Here is a 25,882-nt window from a genome sequence, read left to right as displayed (position 1 = left end):
TGAACATTTCCACTGTATGTACTGCTACGAGGTACAGTGTAAAATATTTTTGTTATGCTAGTGGAATTTTTAAAAAATAAATCATGCACAGGTAATTCCAACATCTCTGCTACACTGTATCCAATCCTTTCCTACCCTGCAGTCTGAGCATTAAATCAAAGATCAACTTTACTTCCTACGTACATTGACTTAGGAATCTGTTATGAATGTACCACAGCTCTGAGGGGCCGAAGGGTGCGGGGTAGCCCCCTCCTTTGTGAGAATCGCAAGATCACTATTGAGTCAATTTAGGAGACCCAGGAAATGAGAGAAAGACATGCCGAATCCACAAGGCGTTGGAATGTGCCTTGGCCTCCGAGAGGCGGACCCATTGATGCCGGCTATTGTCTCTTGGAGACGGACTTGTGTATTGCATCCTGGATGATGCATCGACGCTCCAGGCAATAAACCGAGGGGGAGGCTGGTGGAGGGATTGCATCACCATCTCAACCTGATTGACATCTGAGACCCTGTGAGTCAGGATAAAAGACGGTCTGTGGGAACAGCCCCTCAGACTCACCAGAAGAAACGCTAGCGATCCCGTAAAAGCGAAAGCTGGTGGAAGGCCACGTGCGTTCGCTTCCATTTGCCCGGAATCGGTGACCTTTGCCACGGAAAGACGGTTTTTAGCTAACAACGGGGAACTCAACTCCCAACAACTCTCGAAGGATTGACATTATAAAAGGAACGGGCAAGTTTTAACCCGTCTTTCTCTCCAACCAAAGAGCTGCAGCTTGAATGAACTACAGTGACTTATATATTTCCATCGGGCAATACATTATCCCCTAGACAACGATAGAGCTATTTCTTATTGATTATTATTATACCCGCGCTTTTAGATTTAGTATTGACGAAGTATATTATCTGTATGTTTGCATTGATATTATTTTGTGTCTTTTTATCAATAAATACTGTTAAAAAATAGTACCATCAGACTTCAACGGACCTCTCTATCTTTGCTGGTAAGTGACCCAGTTATGGGGTACGTAACAAATCGTACATTAGGAATTTGTTGTGCTGAGTTGGTTAGGGTGCGACTTGCAGCAAAAAGCAATATTCAATAAAGAATAAAAAATTATATGAAAATAAAGTTAGTAGTTAAAGTATGGATATGGAATAAAATGTACATAAGTACCGGTATATATTGAAAATGTAAACAGCATTATAAAAAGTAGTTTAAAGTGTTTACAGTGCAGTGACGGGGTGGGGTGAGTGCTAACTAGAATGATGAGTCAGATTAACTGCCTGCCAAAAGAAACTTTCAGTTGGCATGAAGTTTCTGTTTTGATAGCCCTGTAGTGCTTCACAGAAGGGAGCTTTTGGAAAAGGCATTTTGAAGGGTGGGTTGTGTGTGCAATCATGTTTCCTGCCCGCTTCTTTGTCCTGGACACATACAAGTCCTGCAGTGATGATAGACTGCATCCAGTGAGGTTTTCTACTGACCTGACAGTTCACTGTATTTTTCTTGTATTATGAGAAAATGCTGCACCAAACCAGACAGTAATGGGTGATGTGAGGATGCTCTCTATATTGGCAGTGTAGAATTGCACCAGTATGTTTTGGGGAAGCTGGAGTTGTTGATGATAAGTGTGTAGTGGTGGGTTATTTTCAGGGATGATAAGTGAGAGTTAAATTCATGTCTCTCGTTTATGGGTCAAAGCAATAAGATCATACTGCCCCATCATTGAAGCATCTCTCCTTACATTATGGCATTGACCCCTCTCCTCATGTAGATCTTGGCAACTTCCTTGCAGCTTAAGTTGATTAACATGACCCTTCAATGTACCCTGTCTTTTTAATTCAACCGCCAGGACTTAAGAACTTTTTAAAAGCTATTATTAATGCTTTTTGAGATAGTGATTTAGATGCATATCATATTTTTTACTGAGTTAAGTATTGTATGTAATTAGTTTTGCTACAACAAGTTTATGGGACATTGGAAAAAAAAGTTGAATTTCCCCATGGGGATGAATAAAGTATCTATCTATCTATCTATCTATCTAATGAGATTTCGAGGCCCTTTCATCTTCTCGTAGATGTGAGATCCTCATGGGATGTAATCCCCAATATCCTAGCCTGTGATTACTCTTCAATCAGTCACATTTACAATTTCTATGATTGCTTGCTGTGCACAGACTGGTTCCAATGTTTTTGGTATAACAAGTGCATCCAGAGTATATTTCAAAAGTGCTTAATTGGCTGTAAAAATTATATATACAATCGGCCCTCCTTATCCGCGAATTCTGCATGCACGAATTCAACCAACTGCGAGTCGCGAAAACCGGGAAGTGCTCTTCCAGCACTTGTTGTTTGAGCATGTACAGACTTTTTTTTTCCTCGTCATTATTCCCTAAACAATGCAGTATAACAACTATTTTGCATAGCATTTACATTGTATTAGGTATTATAAGTAATCGAGAGATGATTTAAAGTATATGGGAGGATAAGCGTGGGTTATCATGGATCGGGATAAAAAAAATCGGAAGTTCTCTTACTCAGTAAGTCGGAACAGGTACATCCGGTATTATTTAGTGTCAGTTAGTCAAACGTTTGTCTTAGTATATAGTATATATTTTACCTATAAAACATATAAAACACTTTATATGCATATAAAACACTTAAGAATATATGTTTCAGTGCCAGGCTCGGGAACTTCTTCCCGAGTTTGATCCAGTGACAGACCGCTATCGAGTGCGCTCTCCACTGTGCCGGGTTGATGTGAGGATCAAAAACCCAAAACCCCAAAACACAATAAGGCTACAATTATTGCTTAGTAATAATTGTAGCTTTCATCGGGGCACAGCCTTTCTCACTTTATCCAATAAAATTGTTCCGATCGTAGACTGAATGTAGCGTAACGCTTTTCTAATGACCGATGGCGTTTCACCTCTTTTCAATCGCGATCGTGATTGTTTTCGTGAACAGAAACACTGCAGATTCAGATCTCTGCTGCTGGGTCCTAACATCCACTGCACTGAGACTGGTTAAATAAGGTTTGGGGTTCCGCTGGGTCCTGAGATCCACCGCACTTAGGTTGAATAAGGGACTTGAGCATCCGCGTGTTTTGGTATCCGCGAGGGGTCCCAGAACCAATCCCTCGCGGATAAGGAGGGCAGACTGTATTCATATTTAACTTAAGACATTATGAACTTCAAGATTCGAGATTATTTATCATGTGTATAGGTACATCAAAACATAAAGTGAAATGCACCGTTTTAGCAACCAACACACCCAATGGTGCATTAGAATCAGCCTGCAAGTGTCACACATTTCCAGGCTAGTATACAACAGCATGCCCACAGTGTTCAGCAGAATAACACAGAACACAAGCAACAAAACAACAACAGAAACTAGGGTTTCTTCGCTGCATTTTAATATTTTGGTCGTGTTGGCACTCAAACCCTTTAACAATACTCTGCACACTGCAGATAAATCTCCTCTGTGTAACTGAATGCCATTTACCAAACATCTTTGTGATGCCACATGACCAGTAACCTCTCTTAAGAAGTTATAATGCCCCATGTATTTCCTGTGCAACAACATGACCTTAAATGAAAGGTTAAAAAAGATATAAAGATGTATAAGTTCTGAAGATCCTGAAGCCATAACACACAGAAGCAGAATTAAGCCATTCAGTTTATCAAGTCTACACAATAACACGAGTGATTTATTTTCCTTCTCAACCCCATTCTCCCACCACCACCCTTTAACCTCTGATGCCAAGAACCTATCAAGCTCCACTTTAAATATATCCAATGACATGCCTCCAGCCATCCATTGCAATGAATTCCACAGATTTACCACCCTCTGGCTAAAGAAATTCCTCCTCATCTTTGTTCTAAAGGGACATCATTCCATCTTGAGGCACTGCCCTCTAGTCCTAGACTCTGCCACTGTCAATAACATCCTCTCCATGTCTGCTCTATATAGGCTAGGGGTTCCCAGCCTATTATGCCATGAACCCCATTAACCAAGGGGTCCATGCACCCCAGATTGAGAACCTTCTAGACCTTTCAATATTTGGTAATTTGGGTGCCACTGTAGCGTGATGCTATTACAGCTTGGGTGTTCTGGAGTTTGGAGTTCAATTCCAGATCCACCTGTAAGGAGGCTCTGTGCATGCTCCCCGTGGAATGTGTGGGTTTTCCCTGGGTGCTCTGGTTTCCTCCCAGAGTCCAAGGAAATACTGGGAAGGTTAATCGGTTATTGTAAATTGTCCTGTGATTAGGTTCGGGTTAATTGGGGTTGTGGGGTTGCCGGGGTGACGTGGCTCGAAGGGCTGAAAGATACTTGATGTTGGTCAAAATAAATGAATGAATGAATGAAGGAATAGTTGACTAAAAGTACCAAAGATAAAATAATGGCTTAAATGGATTGCACCGTCAATTTAAAAGAAGGCTAGAAAAGAGAGCAGAGATACTATTAACTGTAGCAGAAAATTTTGCTTTATTGTATGTAAAAAGAATCACAAGTGCTTCATGGTATTGTGAAGCATAAAACTCAATTTGAAAATTGTCTAAGACTGTCAAGTTGTAGTTGTGCTTCCTTGATTTAAAAAGAGAGCATGTCCACTGAACTATGCATCAGTTTGCTTAACAACAATAATGGGTAAATTAAAAAGAAAACTTCTTTGAAGCATTCAATAGCAATAGATATTGAGAAATGAAATAGTTAAATCCAGAGCACTTAAAAAATAGATCTTTTGACCAACCTATCTGAATCCCATACAGAAACTGCAAAGAGTAGAAGGGGAGGGCGAATATACAGAGACTATTGCATAATGGAAGTATGGTACAGATTGAAACATGACGTTAAGGTTGGTTGCCGAAGGCAGATCAAGTAACTACAATACAGCTTCGAGGGTGAAGAGAGCAGCATCAAATAAGGAGCAATGCCGTGGGCAGCACTGTTCACAACTTAGATAAGTGGTGTGGAGTTGGAAGTAGAGATGTAAGTAATGCAGAGGAAGACTTGTACAAAGTACAGATAACATCAATAAATATGTCGGTTAGGTATATAACTGAGAAGTTATTCCTGTGCTATTGAAATTCGGTGTTCTTCTGCTTGTGTCATACAAATTTAAACCAGAGAGAAGAGTCAACCAGAAATTATTAATCTGCTCAGTTGAGGAAAAACACCAGAGACACGAAATTACCTCTGAAACGGTTTTTATTCAGTGAGGAGTTTGCAGCCCCACGCACTTCGGGCGTAAGGTAGCCAACTCCCAATTTGTCGGTTTACAAAGGTAATATTTATACCCAAAATCTTAAGGCACAAACTAACGGAGATGGGAGTAGACTCTCACATGGTGGATTGGATAGTGGACTACTTGACAGATAGACCTCAGTATGTGCAGTTGGGAGACTGTAGGTCTGACACGGTGGTCAGCAGCACAGGAGCGCCGCAGGGGACCGTGCTCTCTCCGGTCCTGTTCACCCTGTACACATCAGACTTCCAATATAACTCGGAGTCCTGCCATGTGCAGAAGTTCGCTGATGACACGGCCATAGTGGCGTGTGTCAGGAATGGACAGGAGGATGAGTATAGGAAACTGATACAGGACTTTGTGATATGGTGCAACTCAAACTACCTGCGTCTCAATATCACCAAGACCAAGGAGATGGTGGTGGACTTTAGGAGATCTAGGCCTCATATGGAGCCAGTGATCATTAATGGAGAATGTGTGGAGCAGGTTAAGACCTACAAGTATCTGGGAGTACAGTTAGACGAGAAGCTAGACTGGACTGCCAACACAGATGCCTTGTGCAGGAAGGCACAGAGTCAACTGTACTTCCTTAGAAGGTTGGCGTCATTCAATGTTTGTAGTGAGATGCTGAAGATGTTCTATAGGTCAGTTGTGGAGAGCGCCCTCTTCTTTGTGGTGGCGTGTTGGGGAGGCAGCATTAAGAAGAGGGACGCCTCACTTCTTAATAAGCTGGTAAAGAAGGCGGGCTCTGTCGTGGGCAAAGTACTGGAGAGTATAACATCGGTAGCAGAGCGAAGGGCGCTGAGTAGGCTACGGTCAATTATGGAAAACCCTGAACATCCTCTACATAGCACCATCCAGAGACAGAGAAGCAGTTTCAGTGACAGGTTGCTATTGATGCAATGCTCCTCAGACAGGATGAAGAGATCAATACTCCCCAATGCCATTCGGCTTTACAATTCAACCGCCAGGAGTAAGATATGTTAAAGTGCCGGGGTTAGGACTGAATGTATTTAAGTAAACTACTTAAGAACTTTTTAAAAGCTATTATTAATGCTTTTTGAGAGGGTGATTTTAGATGCATATCATATTTTTACTGAGTTAAGTGTATGGGACATTGGAAAAAATGTTGAATTTCCCCATGGGGATGAATAAAGTATCTATCTATCTATCAAAAGCAGGGTACTACATTCACAAATATGGTTACCGATTCAAATCCATCAATTGATTGGCTATTGCATAGCTAAGCATGCGAAATACTCGGAATAAGCATAGACGCAAGCTTAATACTTGGAATGGGTATGGACGCAAGCAAAACACTCGCAATAGGTATAGAGCTCAAAGTACTTTGCCGAACACATTGTCTTGTGGTCGCAAGGTTCCTCCTCTTTGTGGTGGCCACATGCTGTCTGGCACCTTAATTTAGCTACCTCTTCCCTGTTCTCCTACATTTTCCCAATGACATATCCTCTCCCTGGTCCTGTCTACATAGTTTCCTACACTTACCCCTCGCCCACCCCTTCTACACGTACCCCTTATCCTCTTCACATTCTCAGAAGAGCAACAGAATCTTTGAGTCAGCCATCCACTACTGTTACCATGTTTCTCTGCTTGTGATCAGCTTGAGGGGAACACAAATTACCTAAGACACGGTTCAAATTGAGAAACCTTTCTGAGGGTTTCAGGATGTTAGTGGAAATTCTGAACACTGATATTTGAGAGATTAGCAACAATGATCCAATGTTTAGATTTAACCTTTTCTGACCACCTGTTTCAGGATGTCGACATGATGGACCAGAATGGGATGACACCGTTGATGTGGGCTGCTTATAGAACACACAGGTTAGAATGGTTTCATCTCTCAACTATCTTGCCATTTATTATCGAAGTGGCTTCTCCTTTGCTGCAGAATGCTTAATGTTGTGGCCATCTTGAAGAATATTCAGCATTGTTCCACTATCTTCACATTTGGATGTATGGTGGGAGTAGATTGAGTGGTGGGTGGCTTTTAAAGGAGAACAGTTTAACTGTGACACTATTGGGGTCTCTTAAAAAAACCCATCGATGTCACCAGTGTCTTTTCAGGAAAGGAATCCCATCATCTTTTCCCCCATGTAACCTACACTCGGAGGCCATTTTATAAGGTATCTCCTGTACCTAATAAAGTGACCTCTGAATGTATGCTAGTGGCCTTCTGCTACTGTGGCCCACTAACTTCAAGGTTTCAAAGTATTGTGCATTCGGCGATTCTTTTCTGCACACCACTGTTGTAACATGTGGTTATTTGAGTTAATGTCGCCTTCCTGTCAGCTTGAACCATTCTAACTTTTCCTTCCTCCCTCTTTCTGCTTTCCCTTCCCCCCCTTTCTGCTTTCCACAGGGATTGCTCCCTACACGATTCCCTTGTCCATTCATCCCCCCATCCCTTCCCACCGATCTCCCTCCCGACACTTATCCTTGTAATTGGAACAAGTGCTACACCTGCTCTTACACTTCGTCCCTCACCACCATTCAGAGCCCTAGAAAGTCCTTCCAGGTGAGGCAACACTTCACCTGTGAGTCGGCTGGTGTGATATACTGTGTCCGGTGCTCCCGGTGCGGCCTTCTATAGGTGAGACCCAACGCAGACTGGGAGACAGTTTCGCTGAACACCTACGCTCTGTCCGCCAGAGAAAGCAGGATCTCCCAGGGGTCACACATTTTAATTCCATGTCCCATTCCCATTCCAATATATCAATCCATGACCTCCTCTACTGTCAAGATGAAGCCACACTCAGGTTGGAGGAACAACACCTTATATACCGGTTGGGTAGCCTCCAACCTGATGGCATGAACATTGACTTCTCTAACTTCCGTTAATGTCCCTCCTCCCATTCTTACCCCATCCCTTATTAATTAATTAATTAATTAGTTTCCCCCCCTTTTCTCTCTCTCTGTCCCTCTCACAATCACTCCTTACCTGCTCTCCATCTTCCTCTGGTGCTCCCCTCCCTACTTTCTTTCTCCCTAGGCCACCTGCCCTATGGTCCTGTACCTTTTTGTCAATCAACTTTCCAGCTCTTAGCTTCATCCCTCCCCCTCCTGTCTTCTCCTATCATTTCGGATCTGCTCCTCCCCCTTCCACTTTCAAATCTCTTACTGTCTGTTCTTTTTGTTAGTCCTAACAAAGGGTCTTGGCTCGAAATGTCGACTGTACTTCTTCCTATAGATGCTGCCTGGCTTGCTGAGTTCCGCCAGCATTTTGTGTGTGTTGCTTGAATTTCCAGCATCTGCAGATTTCCTCGTGTTTGCACTTTAGCTATTAGTTTTTTTTTTGTTTTTTGCGCAATTCTCTGTAAAGTTTAGAGACTTGTATATGAAGATCCCAGGAGATCAGCAGTTTCGGAGATACTGGCACCAACGATTATTCCATGATCAAAATAACTTAGATCACATTTCTTCCCAATTCTGATGTTTGGTCTGAACAACAATTGAACCTCTTGCTACGTCTGCATGCTTTTATGTATTGGGTTTTGCTGCCACATAATTGGCTGATTATGTATTTACATCAACAAAGCTGGTGTACAGGTGTACCTAATAAAATGGCCGCTGAGTGTATGAGTGACTTCAGATCCACTAATGTGATGACTCTTGACAGCCTCCTTGGTTTAGGGGCACTAATGATGGACAACAAATACCAGCAACATCATAAACAAGAATCGAATTGTAAAATAAAATTCTGGAATAAAAGTAAAAAAGATGCAATGAATGAAATAGAAACTAAGTCATGACACAAATAATGAGCTGAATGGCCTTTGTTTGTACAATTGAATTTTATGCAGATCTCTACACTCTATCCAACTGCTAGGGAACATTGGATAAGATCTGGATCTGTTTTGCTCTCTGTAAATTACTTGTTAGCACCTACAGTGTGTTTGCATATGAAGAACAACCACTTACAGAGCGGTTGAAGTGGCACAGTAGCATTGCAGTTTGCATGATGTTTTACAGCACCAGTGATCAGGGTTTAGTTCCTGCCACTGTCTGTAAGGAGGTTGTATGTTCTCTCTGCAGTTGTGTGGGTTTTCTCTGGGTGTCAGTTTCCTTCACTTTCCAGCAGCCAATATACAATATCCTGTGTCAAAAGTGGGCTTTGGCATTTTTTTTAAAGTGTTTTACACTATCAGTATGTTTATAAGGCTTCCATAATTTGTGAGCACTTGAATAGAACTGACTCTAAAGTCTTACTTGAGAAATTATGAATATGCATATTTCAGAGACTGATTTGCCTCATTTTATGTTGCTGAACTGAAAATGGGACTGTATGAGCCAGTGACACTATTGTTGCTTCTGCATTTCAGCGTGGACCCGACAAGGCTGCTGCTCACATTTAATGTGTCGGTAAATCTTGGGGACAAGTACCACAAGAACACGGCATTACACTGGGCTGTGCTGGCAGGTAACACCACTGTGATCAGTTTGCTGCTAGAAGCTGGAGCTAATGTGGACTCTCAGAATATCAAGGTATGATTCGTTAGTGTTCATTATTAAAATAGTTCACTGCAGCTTCTTGGGTCGCATGCATTTCCCAGTCAATGGGAATTCATAAATCAGGGCACTGAGTACAGGAGTTAGGATGTTATGTTGAAGATGTTGGTGATGCCAAATTTAGAGTATTGTGTGCATTTCTGATCACCTACCTACAGACAAGATGTCAATAAGATTGAAAGAGTATAGAGAAAAATTACAAGGATGTTGCTGGGACTTGAGGATCTGAGTTATAGGGAAATTTTGAAAAGGTAAAGACTTTATTCCCTGGAGCGTAGGAAAATAAGAGAGATTTGATAGAGGTTTACAAAATTATGTGGGTGGCAGGGTGGAGATAAGTCTCTACCAAAAGAGGTAGAAGGCCTTCCCTCTGCCAGCCTGCAGGTCACCCTTGGGCAAGGTGTAACACCTGCTCAGCCCCACGATCAGGATCACGTGAAGCCATGAGAGCAGGTTATGGATGGTTTTATGAGCAGCTGGTGCATATCACAAGTCCCGGTAATGCAATCATTGATGCCAGGTAGACAATCTCTGAAGAGAATTGATAATGACTGGGGCCACCCATCTTGTAAAAACACTGCCCAGAAGAAGACAATGGCAAACTACTTCAGTAGAAAAATTTGCCAAGAACAATCATGGTTATGAAAAGACCATATGACTTGGCACATATGAATGAAAGAATGATATAAAATTATGAGGGGTAGTGACAGGATAAACACAAGCAGCCTTTTTCCACTGAAGTTGGGTGAGACTAGAGCTAGGGGTCATGGGTTAAGGATGAAAGGTGAAATATTTAAGGAGCACCAGAGGAGAAACTTCTTCACTCGGGGTGATGCGAATGTGGAATGAGCTGTCGGCAGAAGTGGTGGTTACATGTTTGCTTGCAACATTTAAGAGGAGTTTGAATAAGTACATGGATAGGAGGGATATGGAGAACTATGGATCAGGTGTAGGCCAATGTAACGAAGCAGAATAATACCGTAGATTCCGGATTTTAAGCCGCTACTTTTTTCCCACATTTTGAACAGCTTTGAACTCTGCGGCCTTTAATACAGAGCGGCTAATACATGGTTTTTTTTCATGCCGCCTCGTAAACATTTTGCCTCGTAACAGTAGACCAATAAAATTGATGAGTAGTTCACAGAGGTCCAATGAAATTGTACGATAAATCAAGCGCACTTTCACAATTAAATTATTGTAAATCAGTCATTTGTACTCACCCTCATCAACATGGAAAACACTCGAAGAAAAGCATCGTGCTGCCTTTATGGCAGTTACTTAGTTTATAATATTTTCGCTTAGTAATTCATTTGTTAGTTAAAGTTAGAAGTGTTTTAACTATATTTGTTTTCTGTACTACATCCCGGGATGCTATGACATCACACCCGGTTTCGCCGCGTCTTGTGGGAAAAATACCGGTTTGCGATAAACGGGAAGGTGGGGGCATTACGCGAGCACATCAGACCCGAGCACATTAGCCGAGCTCATTAGACCCGATTAGACCTGATCGCGTTACGCGAGCTCATCAGACCCGAGCACATTAGCCGAGCTCATTAGACCCGATTAGACCCGATCGCGTTACGCGAGCTCATTAGACCCGAGCACATCAGACCCGAGCACATTAGCCGAGCTCATTAGACCCGATTAGACCCGATCGCGTTACGCGAGCTCATCAGACCCGAGCTCATCAGACCCGAGCACATCAGACCCGAGCACATTAGCCGAGCTCATTAGACCCGATTAGACCCGATCGCGTTACGCGAGCTCATCAGACCCGAGCACATTAGCCGAGCTCATTAGACCTGATTAGACCCGATCGCGTTACGCGAGCTCATTAGACCCGAGCACATCAGACCCGAGCACATTAGCCGAGCTCATTAGACCCGATCGCGTTACGCGAGCTCATCAGACCCGAGCACATTAGCCGAGCTCATTAGACCCGAGCACATCAGACCCGAGCACATTAGCCGAGCTCATTAGACCCGAGCGAAAACGCTGCTTTTAAGTTAAAGGCGATCAATAACTTTTCCTGGTAGGCTGCAGTATATATATTTTTACCAGTCGCTAGGAGATATTGGAATGTTGTTCGTGCTGTTCAGTAAAAAAGTATATGCAACGTAATTTGTGTTACCGATACGTATGTATATTTAAAAGTAGCCGTATTACAGGCACGGTTCGAAAAAAAGCATTTGCAATATATATTTGTTTGTTACCATATGGATTTAATTAAAAGTTAAAAAATCCTCACGTGTAATATCTTTCTGTGTAAATATCTCATATTACAACGTGGGACACCTGCGGCCGAAAATCCGGTGCGGCCTAAAATCCGGTGCGGCCTGTACAAGTAAAAAATTGATTTTATTTCTAAAATTAGAGCCAGCGGCTTTTAATCAGGTGCGCTCTGTAGTCCGGAATCTACGGTAGTTCAGCTGGACTAGATGGGATGGAGGGTTTGTTTTTCTATGACTCCAAAGTGAACACTAACAAGGTTTGCCATAAATGATTTTGGAGTTCAGTAGTGTTAAAATGACACACCTCATACTTAAATGGCATATGTTGTGTTCAGAAAAGATTTGCACATAACTAGTGCCTTTTTCACCCTGAGGATGGCCCAGTTATTTATTGCTAATCCAATATTTTTGCTTTGAAACCTATTGAATGGCCTGGATAGAGTGGAATGTGAAAAGGACGTTACCAGTAGGGGGAGAGGCTTAAGACCAGAGGCATAGCCTCCAGTACAAGGACGTCCCTTTAGAACAGAAATGAGGAGGAATTTCTTTACCCAGAGGGTGGTGAATTGCTGGAATTTATTGCCAAAGATGGCTGTTGATGCCAAGTCATTTGGTATATCTAAAGTGAGGTTGATGGGTTCTTGATTAGTAAGGATGTCAAAAGTTACGGGGAGAAGACAGAGTGGAGTTCTTTTAAGGACTCCAGAACTCCCGTTCTCGGTATTACTTATTTATTTTGTATTTGCACAGTTTGTCTTCTTTTACACCTTGGTTGTTTGACAGTCTTTGTGTAGTTTTTCACTGATTCTATTGCATTTATTTGTTCTACTGTGAATGCCTCCAAGTAATTGAATCTGAGGGTACGCATATGGTGACATGTATGTACTTTGATAATAAATTTACTTAGAACTTTGGATGGAGCTGCAAGTGAAAATAAATTGGCCATGATCGAGTGATAGAGCAAGCTCAGTGGGCCATATGGCATAATTCCACACCTATATCTCATGGTCTTACATGGCCACCTTTCTTATGCTGTGTTGTGTCGAAGATCAGTGCAGATAGAGGGATTAAGGTACTGGTGAAGACTCCACTAGCATCTTAGGATCACTTGAGAGCCAACAGGACTTTATTTATTAACACTGACACATATCATGAAATTTGTTGTTTTTGCAACAGCAGTACAGTGTAATACATTAAAAGAAATGTAGGTTACAATAAGTAATATAAAAAAAAGAAATAGGAAAAATAAATAAGTAGTGCCAAAAAAGAGAATGGCATGGTGGTATTCATGCACCATTCATGATGGCGAAGGAGAAAAAAGTGTTCCTAAAATGTTGTGTGTGAGTCTTCAGGCTCCTGTACGTCCTCCTTGATGGTAGTAATGAACAGAGGGCTTGTCCTGGGTTATGATGGATGCCATCTCCTTGAAGCATTTTCTTTTGATTATGTCTTCAGTGATGGGAAGGGTTGTGCCCATGATGGAGCTGGCTGAGTTAACCCTCTGCAGCCATTTCTGATCCTATGCATTGGCACCTCCATACCAGACGTTATGAATGCTCTCCGTTGATAGAAATTTGCTCGAGTCTTTGATGTCATACCAAAAGAAGATAGTGCCAGAGTGTAGCAATTCTGTGTGCCCCTTTGAAGGGAACCAAATATTCTCTTTTTGAACTACTACAGCTGACAGTTAATTGTGGTTAATATGGTTCATATTATTTAATGCAAATGTTTTAAAAGAAATCAGGTTTAAATGGAAGCCTTCATATTTGCCACTGCATTCATTTTCTGTCTCCATAGGGTGAAAGTCCATTAGATCTTGCTAAACAGCGGAAGAATGTTTGGATGATTAGTCATTTACAAGAAGCCAGGCAGGCAAAGGGCTTTGACAGCCCTTCATTCCTAAAGAGGCTGAAAGCAGACAAGGTGAGTCACTCATGGGCCCGGTAAAGTAAGGACTTTGCCACAAGCAAGTGCAACAACATATTAATTTGCTTTCAGAGACTTACTTGATGCATGACTGGTTAGAGTACCGGGGTGGTCTTAGTTGGTGCAGTGTTTCTTTCCATAGATGTTGTTCTAGAAACATAATTAAAAGTAGGAGATTCAAGAGAGAGCGGTTGGCTTCATTTGTAGCATGTACACTGAAACATACAGTAAAATGTGTTGTTTGTGTTAACCACCAGCACAGTCTGAGGATGTGCTGGGGCAGCCTGCAAGTATCATCACAATTCTGGTGTCAGTACAGCAACCCATGGCTTCCTAACCCTAACCCATACGTCTTTGGAATGTGGGAGGAAACCAGAACATGTAGCGGAAACCCACGTGGTCACACAGAGAATGTACAAACTCCTTACAGACAACAGCAGAAATTATTCAGCTGGTGCTGTAAGGCATTGCTGTAATGCTGCCCGAAAGAAACTGTCCATATGGAAATTGTGCATTCTTCCTTTGCATAGCCTTCCCTTGTGTGTTCCAGTATTCCTCCTGCATTCCAAAGATGTATGGGGTAGTTAGGTTGCTGTAAAGTACCTCCAGTGTAGGTGAGGGATAGATGAATTGGGGTAGAGTTAGTTCATGGTGATATGAGAGAGAAAAGGTTACAGTGAAATAGGTGAAGGAGTGGAAATGTTCTGAAGTTAGCATTGTCTTAATGGGCCAGATGTCTTCTTTCTGTGTTGTAAGGAAATGCATTCTACCAGTGTCCCAAATGTTTGTTTGTATGGGTTATGCCCAAGTCAGGCCAGTACCTTGGGGATGTACTGTGTTTGAGAATTACAATCAGGTTTATTGTCACTGACTTACAAGATACTGATTTTATTTTGGGGAAGACATAGAAATTGCTGTAAATTATAAAATAGTAATGCATAAACAAAAGGAATAATGGGATAGTGTTCAATGGTTCAGAAATCTGGTGGTGGAGGAGGAAGAACCTCTTCCTAAATTGTTGAGGACCCTATAACTGCTCCCTGATGGTACTTAGAAGAATAATGTCCCAGATGGTAAGTGCCATCTTGTTGAGACACAGTCTCTTGAAGACATCCTCAATGGTGGGAAGGGTTGTGTCAGTGGTGAAGCTGGAGGAGGAAGACCAATTATTGAATTCCTGCCACAGTTCAGGCTAAGCTCAACTAAGGACTGGAGAAACAATGTGACAAATTTCTGGAAATATTTAAAGCAAGTATGATAATTATATTTAAAAAAATAAGCATGTATGTTGTAAAAATGCTCTTTATTTCATGCTAATAAACATTCAGAAAATCAAGTGATTAGAATAAACTTGAGTGGTTCAAAATAACCTTGGTGTAATCTAGAAAAGTGTGGAAGTTATATTTACACCATACTGTAATACAATTACCCTCAAGACTAGTTAGCTTCCAGTACAAAGCTAGACATTTTTCAGATGAGGTCTTAGTTGTAGAAAAGTACAGCAAATGTCCCATCAGCCCATCCAGTCATGTCGAACTAATTAAGCTACCTACTCCCATCAACCTGCACCCAGACCATTACCCACCATACCCCTGCCATCATGTATCCATCCAGACTGCTCTTAAACATTAAAATCGATGTTGCTTTTTGCACTTGTGCTGGCAGCTCATTTCACACTCTCATGACTCTGAGTGAAGAAGCTTCTCCTCATGTTCCCCTTACACTTTTCACCTTTCACCCTTAACCTATGCCCTCTAGTTACAGACCCACCCACCCTGTGAAGAAAGCCTACTTACATTTACCCTAACTATACCCTTCATAAATTTGTGTACATCTGTCAAATCCTCAATCTTCTATACCTATTCAATCATTCTATACAACTCAGGTCCATCCTTGTAAATTTTCTTTGCATTTACATCTTTCCAGTAGGTAGGTTATGAAAGTTGCACACAATGCTCCAGATTAGGCTTCACCAATGTCTCATACAACTTCAACATAACATCCCATCTCCTGTACTCAGTACTTTGACTTATGGAGGCCAATGTGCCAGAAGCTTTCTTTACAAACCTATCTGCCTGTGCTGCCACTTTCAACGGCTTATGGACCTTTATTCCCAGATCCCTTTGTTCTACCACATTGTTGGTCCTACTGAAGTGCAACAGCTTGCACTTGTTTGCATTAAATTCTGTTCCTCGCAGTCGACTACACCCCAACTCTTGGTGTCATCTGCATATTTGCTGATCTAGTTAACCACATTATCATCCACATCATTGATAAAGATGACAAACAACAATGGACCCAGCAACGATCCCTGCGGCACACCACTGGTCACAGGCCTCCAGTGACAGAGGTAGCCATCAACTACCACTCTCTGGCTTCTCCCAGAAAGTCTAGGTCTAATCCAATTTACTACCTCATCCTGAACTAAACCTTCTTGACCAGCCTCCCATAATGCCTTACTGAAGTCCACATCTACTGTCTTGTCTTCATCAACTTTCCGAGTAACTTCCTCAAAAAACTCCATAAGATTGGTTAGACATGACCTGTAATGCTGACTATCCCTGATCAGTCCATGTCTATTCAATCACTCCTATATCCAGTCCCTTTAGAATAACTTTCCTGCTGTCGATGCCAGGCTTATCAGTCCATAATTTCCTGGTTTATTCTTAGAGCCTTTTTTTAAACAGTGGAACAACATTGGCTATTCTCCAATCCTCTGGTAGCCCTCCTGTTGCTAAGGATGTTTTAAATATCTCTGCTAGGGCCCTGGCAATTTCTGCTCTTGCCTCTCACAGGATCCGAGGGGCCACCTTGTCAAGCTCTGGGTGGGTTTATCCGCCCTAATTTGCCTCAAGACAGCAAACACCTCCTCCTCTGTAATCTGTACAGAGTCATGACCTTACTACTGTTTTGCCTCATTTCTATAGACACTGTGCCTGTCTCTTGATTAAACACAGCTGCAAAAAATCATTTAAGATCTCCCCATCTCTTTTTGTCCCTTGCAATCCTTTTGCTCTTAACATATCTGTAAAATACCTTAGGCTTCTCTTTCATCTTGTCTACTAGAGCAACTTCATGCCTTCTGTTAACTCTCTCATTTCTTAAGTGTTCCCTTGCATTTCTGATACTCCATAAATACCTCATTTGTTCTTACCTGTCTATACCTGCTATGTGCTTTTTTTTCTTAACCAGGGCCTCAATATTTCTTGAAAACTAAGGTTCCCTAAACCTGTTATCATTACCTTTTGTTCTGACAGGCACATACAAGCTTTATACTCAGGTGATTTCACTTTTGAAGGCCTCCCATTTACCAAATACACTTGCCAGTAAACAGCCTGTCCCAATCCACATTTGCCAGATCCTTTATGACACTATCAAAATTGGCCTTCGTTCAATTTAGAATCTCAACCTGTGGATCAGACCTATCTTTTTCTGTATTTACTTTGAAACTAATGCCATTATGATCACAAGGTGCAAAGTGTTCCACTGCGGAAACTTCTGTCACTGCCCTCTTTCATTCCATAATAGTGGATCGAGCATTGACCTGTCTCTCATTGGGACTTCTATGTACTGATAAGGGAAACTTTCCTGAATATGTTTAACAAACTCTATCCCATCTAGACCTTTTACAGTATGGGAATCCCAATCAATATGTGGAAAGTTTAAAAACACCTACTACAATAACCTCAAACACGAGGAAATCTGCAGATGCTGGAAATTCAAACAACAACACACACAAAATACTGGTGGAACACAGCAGGCCAGGCAGCATCTATAAGGAGAAGTGCTGTCGACGTTTCGGGCTGAGACCCTTCGACAGGACTAACCGAAAGGAAAGATAGTAAGAGATTTGAAAGCAGTGGGGGGAGGGGGAAATGCGAAATGATAGGAGAAGACCGGAGGGGGTGGGATGAAGCTAAGAGCTGGAAAGGTGATTGGTGAAAGTGATACCGAGCTGAAGGAGGGAAAGGATCATGGGACGGGAGGCTTTGGGAGAAAGAAAGGAGGGGGTGGAACATCAGAGGGAGATGGAGAACAGGCAAACAATTAAATATGTCAGGGATGGGGTAAGAAGGGGAGGAGGGGCATTAACGGAAGTTAGAGAAGTCAATGTTCATGCCATCAGGTTGGAGGCTACCCAGCCGGTATATAAGGTGTTGTTCCTCCAACCTGAGTTTGGATTCATTTTGACAGTAGAGGAGGCCATGGATAGACATATCAGAATGGGAATGGGATGTGGAATTAAAATGTGTGGCCACTGGGAGATCCTGCTTTTTCTGGTGGACCGAGCGTAGGTGTTCAGCGAAACGGTCTCCCAGTCTGCGTCGGGTCTCACCAATATATAAAAGGCCACACCGGGAGCACTGGACGCAGTATACCACACCAGCCGACTCACAGGTGAAGTGTCGCCTCACCTGGAAGGACTGTCTGGGTCCCTGAATGGTGGTGAGGGAGGAAGTGTAAGGGCAGGTGTAGCACTTGTTCCGTTTACAAGGATAAGTGCCAGGAGGGAGATCGGTGGGAAGTGATGGGGGGGGGGGGGGACGAATGGACAAGGGAGTCGCGTAGGGAGCAATCCCTGCGGAAAGCAGAAAGAGGGGGAGGGAAAGATGTGCTTGGTAGCGGGATCCCGTTGGAGGTGGCGGAAGTTACAGAGAATTATACGTTGGACCTGGAGGCTGGTGGGGTGGTAGGTGAGGACAAGGGGAACCCTATCCTGAGTGGGGTGGCGGGCAGATGGGGTGAGGGCAGATGTGCAGGAAATGGGAGAGATGCGCTTGAGAGCAGAGTTGATGGTGGAAGAAGGGAAGCCCCTTTGTTTAAAAAAGGAAGACAACTCCTTCATCCTGGAATGAAAAGCCTCATCCTGAGAGCAGATGTGGCGGAGACAGAGGAATTGTGAGCAGGGGATAGCATTTTTGCAAGAGACAGGGTGGGAAGAGGAATAGTCCAAGTAGCTGTGAGAGTCTGTAGGCTTATAGTAGATATCAGTAGATAAGCCGTCTCCAGAGATGGAGACAGAATGATCAAGAAAGGGGAGGGAGGTGTCTGAAATGGACCAGGTAAATTTGAGGGCAGGGTGAAGGTTGGAGGCAAAGTTAATGAAGTCGACGAGCTCAGCATGCGTGCAGGAGACAGTACCAATGCAGTCGTCGATGTAGCGAAGGAAAAGAGGAGGATGGATACCCATATAGACTTGGAACATAGACTGTTCCACAAAGCCAACAAAAAGGCAGGCATAACTGGGACCCATACGGGTGCCCATGGCTACACCCTTGGTTTGGAGGAAGTGGGAGGAGCCAAAGGAGAAATTATTGAGAGTAAGAACTAATTCTTCTAGACGGAGGAGAGTGGTGGTAGAGGGGAATTGGTTAGGTCTGGAATCCAAAAAGAAGCGAAGAGCTTTGAGACCATCCTGGTGGGGTATGGAGGTATATAGGGACTGGACGTCCATGGTGAAAATAAGGCGGTGTGGGTCAGGGAACTTAAAATCATTGAAAAAATTCAAAGCATGAGAAGTGTCATGAACATAGGTGGGAAGAGATTGAACAAAGGGGGATAAGACAGTGTCAAGGTGTGCCGAAATGAGTTCAGTGGGGCAGGAGCAAGCTGAGACAATAGGTCTACCTGGACAGGCAGGTTTGTGGATCTTGGGTAGGAAGTAGAAACGGGAAGTGCGGGGTATGGGAACTAAGAGGTTTGTGGCAGTGGATGGGAGATCCCCAGAGCTGATAAGGTTGGTGATGGTATGGGAAACAATGGCCTGGTGCTCCTTAGTGGGGTCATGATCAAGGGGTAAATAAGAGGAGGTATCAGAGAGTTGTCGCTGTGCCTTGGCCAGGTAGAGGTCAGGACGCCAGACAACAACAGCTCCCCCCTTATCAGCAGGTTTTATAGTGAGGTTGGGATTGGTGCGGAGGGAGCGGAGAACAGAGCGTTCGGAAGGAGTTAGGTTGGAATTGGAACAGGGTGCAGTGAAGTCGAGATAATGATACTATCGAGACTATAATAACCTTATGTTTCCTGCAACAGTCTGCAATCTCTCTACAAATTTGTTCCTCTAAATCTTGCTGATTGTTGGGTGGTCTGTAATATAGCCCCATTAATGTGGTCATTACCTTTCTTATTCCTTAGTTCCACCCATAAGCCTTACTAGATGAGTTCTCCAGTCTGTCCTGACTGAGCACTGCCATGATGTTTCCCCTGACGAGTAATGCCACACTTCCCCCTTTAATTCTTCCTGCTCTGTCGCTTCTAAAACATTGGAACCCCGGAATACTGAGCTGCCATTCCTGCCCCTCCTGCAACCAAGTCTCACTAATGGCTACAATATCATAATTCCATATGTTGATCCATGGCCTTTCCGACAGTACTTCTTGAGCATCTTAGAACATTAGTCACACCATGCTCAACCTTTTGATTCCTGACTATGTCTGAGGTCTTAACAACATGTCTTCACAACCTCTCCACTATCTGTTCTGGCACTCTGGTTCCCATCCCCCTACAACTCTAGTTTAACCCCACCCCATCACATGTAGCACTAGTAAACTTCCCACTAAGATATTAGTCCCTCTCCAGTTCAAGTGCAGATGTTCTCTTCTGTGCAGGTCCCACCTTCCCTGGTAGAGAGCTCTATGATCCAAAACTCTAATGCCCTCTCTCCTACAACAATTCCTTAGCCACGTGTTAAACTGTATGATCTTCCTAATTCTGGCCTCACTCGCACATGGCACAAGAAGCAGTTCTGAGAACACAAACCTGGAGATCCTGTTCATTGCAGAGTACCCCTGTGGCCATCCCCCTCAACAACAGGAGCAGAGGAAAGTCACAGCGGTTAGGTGTCTGGTACTGATTCTGGCGCCGTGACTCAGAAGGGAAGGGGAAGGGGGAGGGGGAGCAAAGAGGTGAGCTGTGGTGATAATGGATAATGTATAATAGTTTGGGGAACAGAAAGCAGGTTCTGTATATCCGTGAACTCATTTTGCAGAACCTTGCCACTCATCCTACATAGGTCATTGGTACTTACCCTGGACCACGACCTCTGGCTGCTCACCCTTTTACTTAAGAATATTGAGGGCTTGAACCGAGCTATCCCAGACCCTGGCACCCAGAAAGCAACATAGAATCCAGGAATCTCGTTCTCTTCAACAGAACCACCTTTCTGCTCCCCAAACTAACAAATCCTCTATCACCCCAGCTCACCTCTTCTCCCCCCTTCTCTTCTGAGTCACGGAGCCAGATTCAGTGCCAAAGACATCACCCACCCAACACTATCCTGTTGTTGAAGGGATGGCCACAGGGTGAGTCTGCACTAACTGTTTAACCCTTTTTTCCTTCCTGTCACCCAGTTTCCTTTGTTCTGCACCAAGGGTGTAACTACTTCTCTATATGTTATATGTATCATCCCTTCAGCTTCCTGAATGATCCAGAGTTCATTTAGGTCCTGCTCCAACTCCTTAAGGCGATAATGTTTTTATTGGCTTATACCAGAATTGTGAAGACATTTTCACCCTCTGGTTTAAATTCAATATCCTTAGAACACTTTACATCTCAGTGTGAATTCTTTCAGTGCGAGTCTTGAATTCTCTCATTCAATGTGTATAGCTGTGCTGAAAATAGGCAAAAAAAATTGGTTTTCTTAAATTTGGAACTCTTCTTAGAACATAGACCACCACAGCACAGGAAGAGGCCCACAACGAAGTACCATGATAGAATTTATAAGGTAAGAGTTAGAGTGGATAGCCAGACTTTTATCCCAGTGTGGAAATGGCTGTATGAGGGAGCATAATTTTAAGATGATTGAAGGAAAGCATAGGGGAGATGTCAGAGGTAGGTTTTTAATTGAGTGGAGGTAAAGGCAGATACATTGAGGACTAATGTATCTATCTAATAACTCTTAGATAGGCACATGGATGAAAGATAAATGGAGTATGTGGGAGGGAAGGGTTAGATTGCTCTTGGAAGTCAGCATAACTGTGGGCCAAAAGGCCTGTGCTGTTCTGTGTTCTCCTAATGCCTAATTACATTCATTCTTTCTGCCTGTGCATGGTCCACATTTCTTCATGTACTGAATATTCATGTGTTCATCTGAGAACTTTAATGCTACTTTCGTTTCTGCTTCCACCACCACTTCCCTGGTCATGCATTCCAAGCACCCACCACTCTCTGTGTAAAAAATGAAGCCTGCTTCGCACATCTGCTTTGAACTTTTCCTTTCTCACGTTAAATATATATCTGCTGATATGAGACATTTTAACCATGGGGGAGAAAGATACTGGCTGTATCAACCTCTGTCGGGTCTCCCCTCAGCTTCTGTCTGTTCCATGTTTGGAGAGTTGTGCAATCAAGTTGAGTTTATTGTCATGTGCACAAATACAGTGAGGTACAGTTACAGAGGAAAACTCGCTCACAGTGGCATCACAGACACATTGGTACATTGTACATTAATTATACAAGACAGTGAAAACAGAGATTGCAAAGCAAGACATTAGTGCAAAAACACAATTAGAAACCAGCCCACTGTAGTGCAAGAAGTGGTCCATAGTGTTCTGTTGCTGGGTAATGTTAGGATTGTGCAGATCAGAGGGATAATTAATCAATGGCAGAGCAGACTCAATGGCCGAATGTCCTAATTCTGGTCCTATGTCTTATGGTTAGTTCAACAACCTGATTGGTGTAGAAAAGTAGCTATCTCTGAACTTGAGGCTTTTCTCCTTGGAGCGAAGGAGGATGAGAGGTGACTTGTTAAAGGACTACAAAATGATAAAATGCATAGGTCGAGTGGACAGCTAGAGGCTTTTTCCCAGGCCAGAAATGGCTAATACGAGGGGGCATAACTTTTAAGTTGTTTGGAGGAAAGTCAGGAAGGTGAATGTCAGAGGTAGGTTTTTTACACAGAGTAGTGAGTGTTAGAATGCCCTGCCACGAGTTGTACTAGAGACATACATTAAGGATTTTTAAGGGACTCTTAGGTAGGTACACGGATGAAGGAAAAATGGAGGGCTAAGTGGGAGGGAAGGGTTGAATGGCGAAGCAGACTCGATGGGCGAAATGGCCTACTGCTTCTATATCCTATGGTCTAATGGCTAGATTGATTTGGAGTCAGCACAACATCGTGAGCTGAAGGGCCTGTACTGTGTTGTACTATTCCATGTTCTGTGTTATGAACCTAGATATGGGACTTCAGGCTTTTGGACCTCCTGCCTGACTGTAACAGTGAGAAGCTGGCATGGCCTGGTTGGTGGGGATCCTTGATGATAGATGCTTCTTTCTTGAGGCATTGCTTCCTGTAAATGCTTTCAGTGGTGGAATTATAATTTGTTTCTTTTCTTTAATAGGAATTTCGACAGAAGGTGATGCTGGGCACTCCGTTTTTAGTGATTTGGTTGGTGGGATTCATAGCTGACCTTGATATTGACTCCTGGCTAATAAAAGGATTAATGTACGGTGGAGTCTGGGCACTGGTTCAGTTCCTTTCAAAGTAAGTGATTTACAGAAAACCTGGCTTCGTTGTGAGTTTCTTTATTCTGCCTGCCCCAGTTCCTTCCCACTTCTCAGCAAGTATAAAAGATTTTGACCTCAGAATCAGAATTAGGTTTACTACCATGACATATGTCACAAAATTTGTTTAGTGGCTGCAGTGCAGTGCAATACATAAAATATGATATAACTCACATTAAGAAATGTAAACTCAATGGTCTCTGTATCTGATAAAGTGGCCATTGAGTATATGTTCATGGTCTTCTGTTGCTGTAGCCCATCTACTCTATTGTGCCTAACTCTTGTAACGCTTGGTTACCTTCCTGTCAGCTTGAACCAGTCTGGCCATTCTCCTCTGACCTCCTCTCATTAACAAGGCGTTTTCACCCATAGAAATGCCACTCACTGGATTTTATTTTTTCACTCCATTCTCTGTAAACTTTAGAGACTTGTGCATTAAAATCCCAGGAGATCAGCAGTTTCTGAGATACTGAAACCACACCATCTGGCACCAATGATCATTCCACAGTCAAAGTCACTTACATCATATTTATTCCTTATTCTGATGTTTGGTTTGAACAACAACTGAACTTCTTGACTATGCATGCTTTTATGCATTGACTTTTTGCATTAACAAGCAGATGTACATAATAAAGTGGCCACTAAGTGTATACAAAAATTATCTGAATGATATTGTGACATCGAATGTCGTACTCCTTCTCCTATTCCTTATGTTCCTTAAAGAGCAAGAGGCAGCTATTTATTGTTCAAGTCTGTTATGCCTCAAATGAAGGCTAATTCATATGTCAGGTCAAATCTTCTGCTTGTTCCCAGTATCTTCTGATGTTCACGTTTCCCAAAAATCTGTCAATATTTGTTTTTAATATACTCAGCAATTGCCCTCTGAGGTAGATTCCAAACATAACACAACCCTGGTGTAAAGAAGCTTCTTTTCATTCAGTCCAATGTAACTGATACTTTTTGATTATAACTTTTCATTCAGTCCAATGTAACTGATACTTTTTGATTATAATCCCAGGCCCAAACTCCAGAGCCTGTAAGCAAAGCCTCTCAGCATCTAACTCGTTGTTCCCCCTCAGAATTACTTTTGTCTCATCATCTCTGATGTAGACCATTTTTCAAAGAATAGAAACAGATAATGTTGGAATTGCTCAGCAGGTAAGGCAGCACCTGTGGAGAGAGAGAGACAGTGTTTTAAATTGATGGTATTGGATCCTGAAGCTTTTGCAATCAAAAGGTTCTTACTGAGTCAGGAATGAGGCATAAAATGTATTGCTTATGATCGTTTTATCAATTGATACAAGAGCAAAGAAGAACAAGCATTGACAGGACAAAGGAAAGAGCAGACTGACCTTGTGGCTGTCTCCTACTCAGACTAGAGATAACGAGATTTCAGTGATAACGATTAGCCTACAAAATAGCCAGATTCAAGTAGTGTGACACCTGCTATTGAAAACTATAAAGTTTCTAAAAGAAATACAGAAGCATCTGTACTGTAATTACTAGAAATTTCACTGAACAGTTCCATGTGTATAGGTGATTTTAAGTACAAGCAAGTATAGGAAAATTGAGCTACAAGAAAAATAACATTTCTACACCCCAATCCAACAATGGCCTTTCATCAGAACTGAAGAAAGACAGCAATTAATCATGTGATTGGGGAGGGGTAGAGAAAATATAGAGTGTCTATAATAAGTTGAAGGTCAAGGGAGACTGGATTACACAAGTGGTAATCTTCTTCTGTCTATTGGAGATGTTGATAAATGAATAAAAAAGGAACAAGAGAAAAATAAACCATAAGGTGTAAGAGCAGAATTATGCTATTTGGCCCATTGAAGGTAGAAATGGAATACAAAACATCGCAAATTCTGAAAACCTGGAATAAAACAGCATACTGGAAATATTCAGTAGATCAGGGAACAACCATGGAGAGAGAAACTAAGTTAATGTTACATGTGATTAATCTTAAATCAGAACTGGTCATAAAATGCAAAGGCACGCTATCTGAAGTTATTGAATTCAATCCAATCTGCCTCATCAGAAGATGGGGTACTGTTGTTCGTATTTCTTTGGAACCATATAAGAAGCCAAGGACAGACGACAGAGACAGTTGGATGGAGAATTAAACTGACAAGAAATGACAGGCTCAGTGTTTGAATGGGGGTCTTCTGCAAAGTGGTCACTCAGTCTGCCTTTGTTTGCACTGATGTAGACCACATTTGTAAGTGTTAGGTACTGTGCAATAGATTGGAAATGTAAGTGAATGTCTACTTTATGTAAAGGGAGCTTTGGGTCTCTGAATGTGGGAAAGGAAGATGTTAAAGTGATGTAACTTTTTCCCCATTGCACTGTTCCAGTGAAGCCCAATGTAAAACAGTGTCTCACCTTCCATGTGGGCACATTGCAGCCCTTAGAATTCAACAGTCAATTCAATAATTTCAGAGCAAGCTCA

The 25,882-nt window shown here is 42.5% G+C and overlaps 1 protein-coding gene across 3 annotated transcripts in view; it reads left to right on the top strand.

Annotated features, from left to right (window-relative positions):
• zdhhc17 (zDHHC palmitoyltransferase 17) overlaps positions 1–25,882 on the top strand; it is a 151,525-nt gene that overhangs the window by 86,503 nt on the left and 39,140 nt on the right. For all 3 annotated transcript variants that reach the window (XM_073058760.1, XM_073058759.1, XM_073058758.1), the window contains exons 6-9: positions 7,023–7,087; positions 9,586–9,748; positions 13,801–13,926; positions 23,268–23,410. In XM_073058760.1, coding sequence (XP_072914861.1) covers positions 7,023–7,087; positions 9,586–9,748; positions 13,801–13,926; positions 23,268–23,410 — 497 coding nt within the window. The remainder of the gene's footprint in view (positions 1–7,022; positions 7,088–9,585; positions 9,749–13,800; positions 13,927–23,267; positions 23,411–25,882) is intronic.

This window comes from Hemitrygon akajei, chromosome 10 (genome assembly GCF_048418815.1).
Source record: "Hemitrygon akajei chromosome 10, sHemAka1.3, whole genome shotgun sequence".
NCBI lineage: Eukaryota > Metazoa > Chordata > Chondrichthyes > Myliobatiformes > Dasyatidae > Hemitrygon > Hemitrygon akajei.
This window is presented reverse-complemented; position numbering and strand designations above follow the sequence as displayed.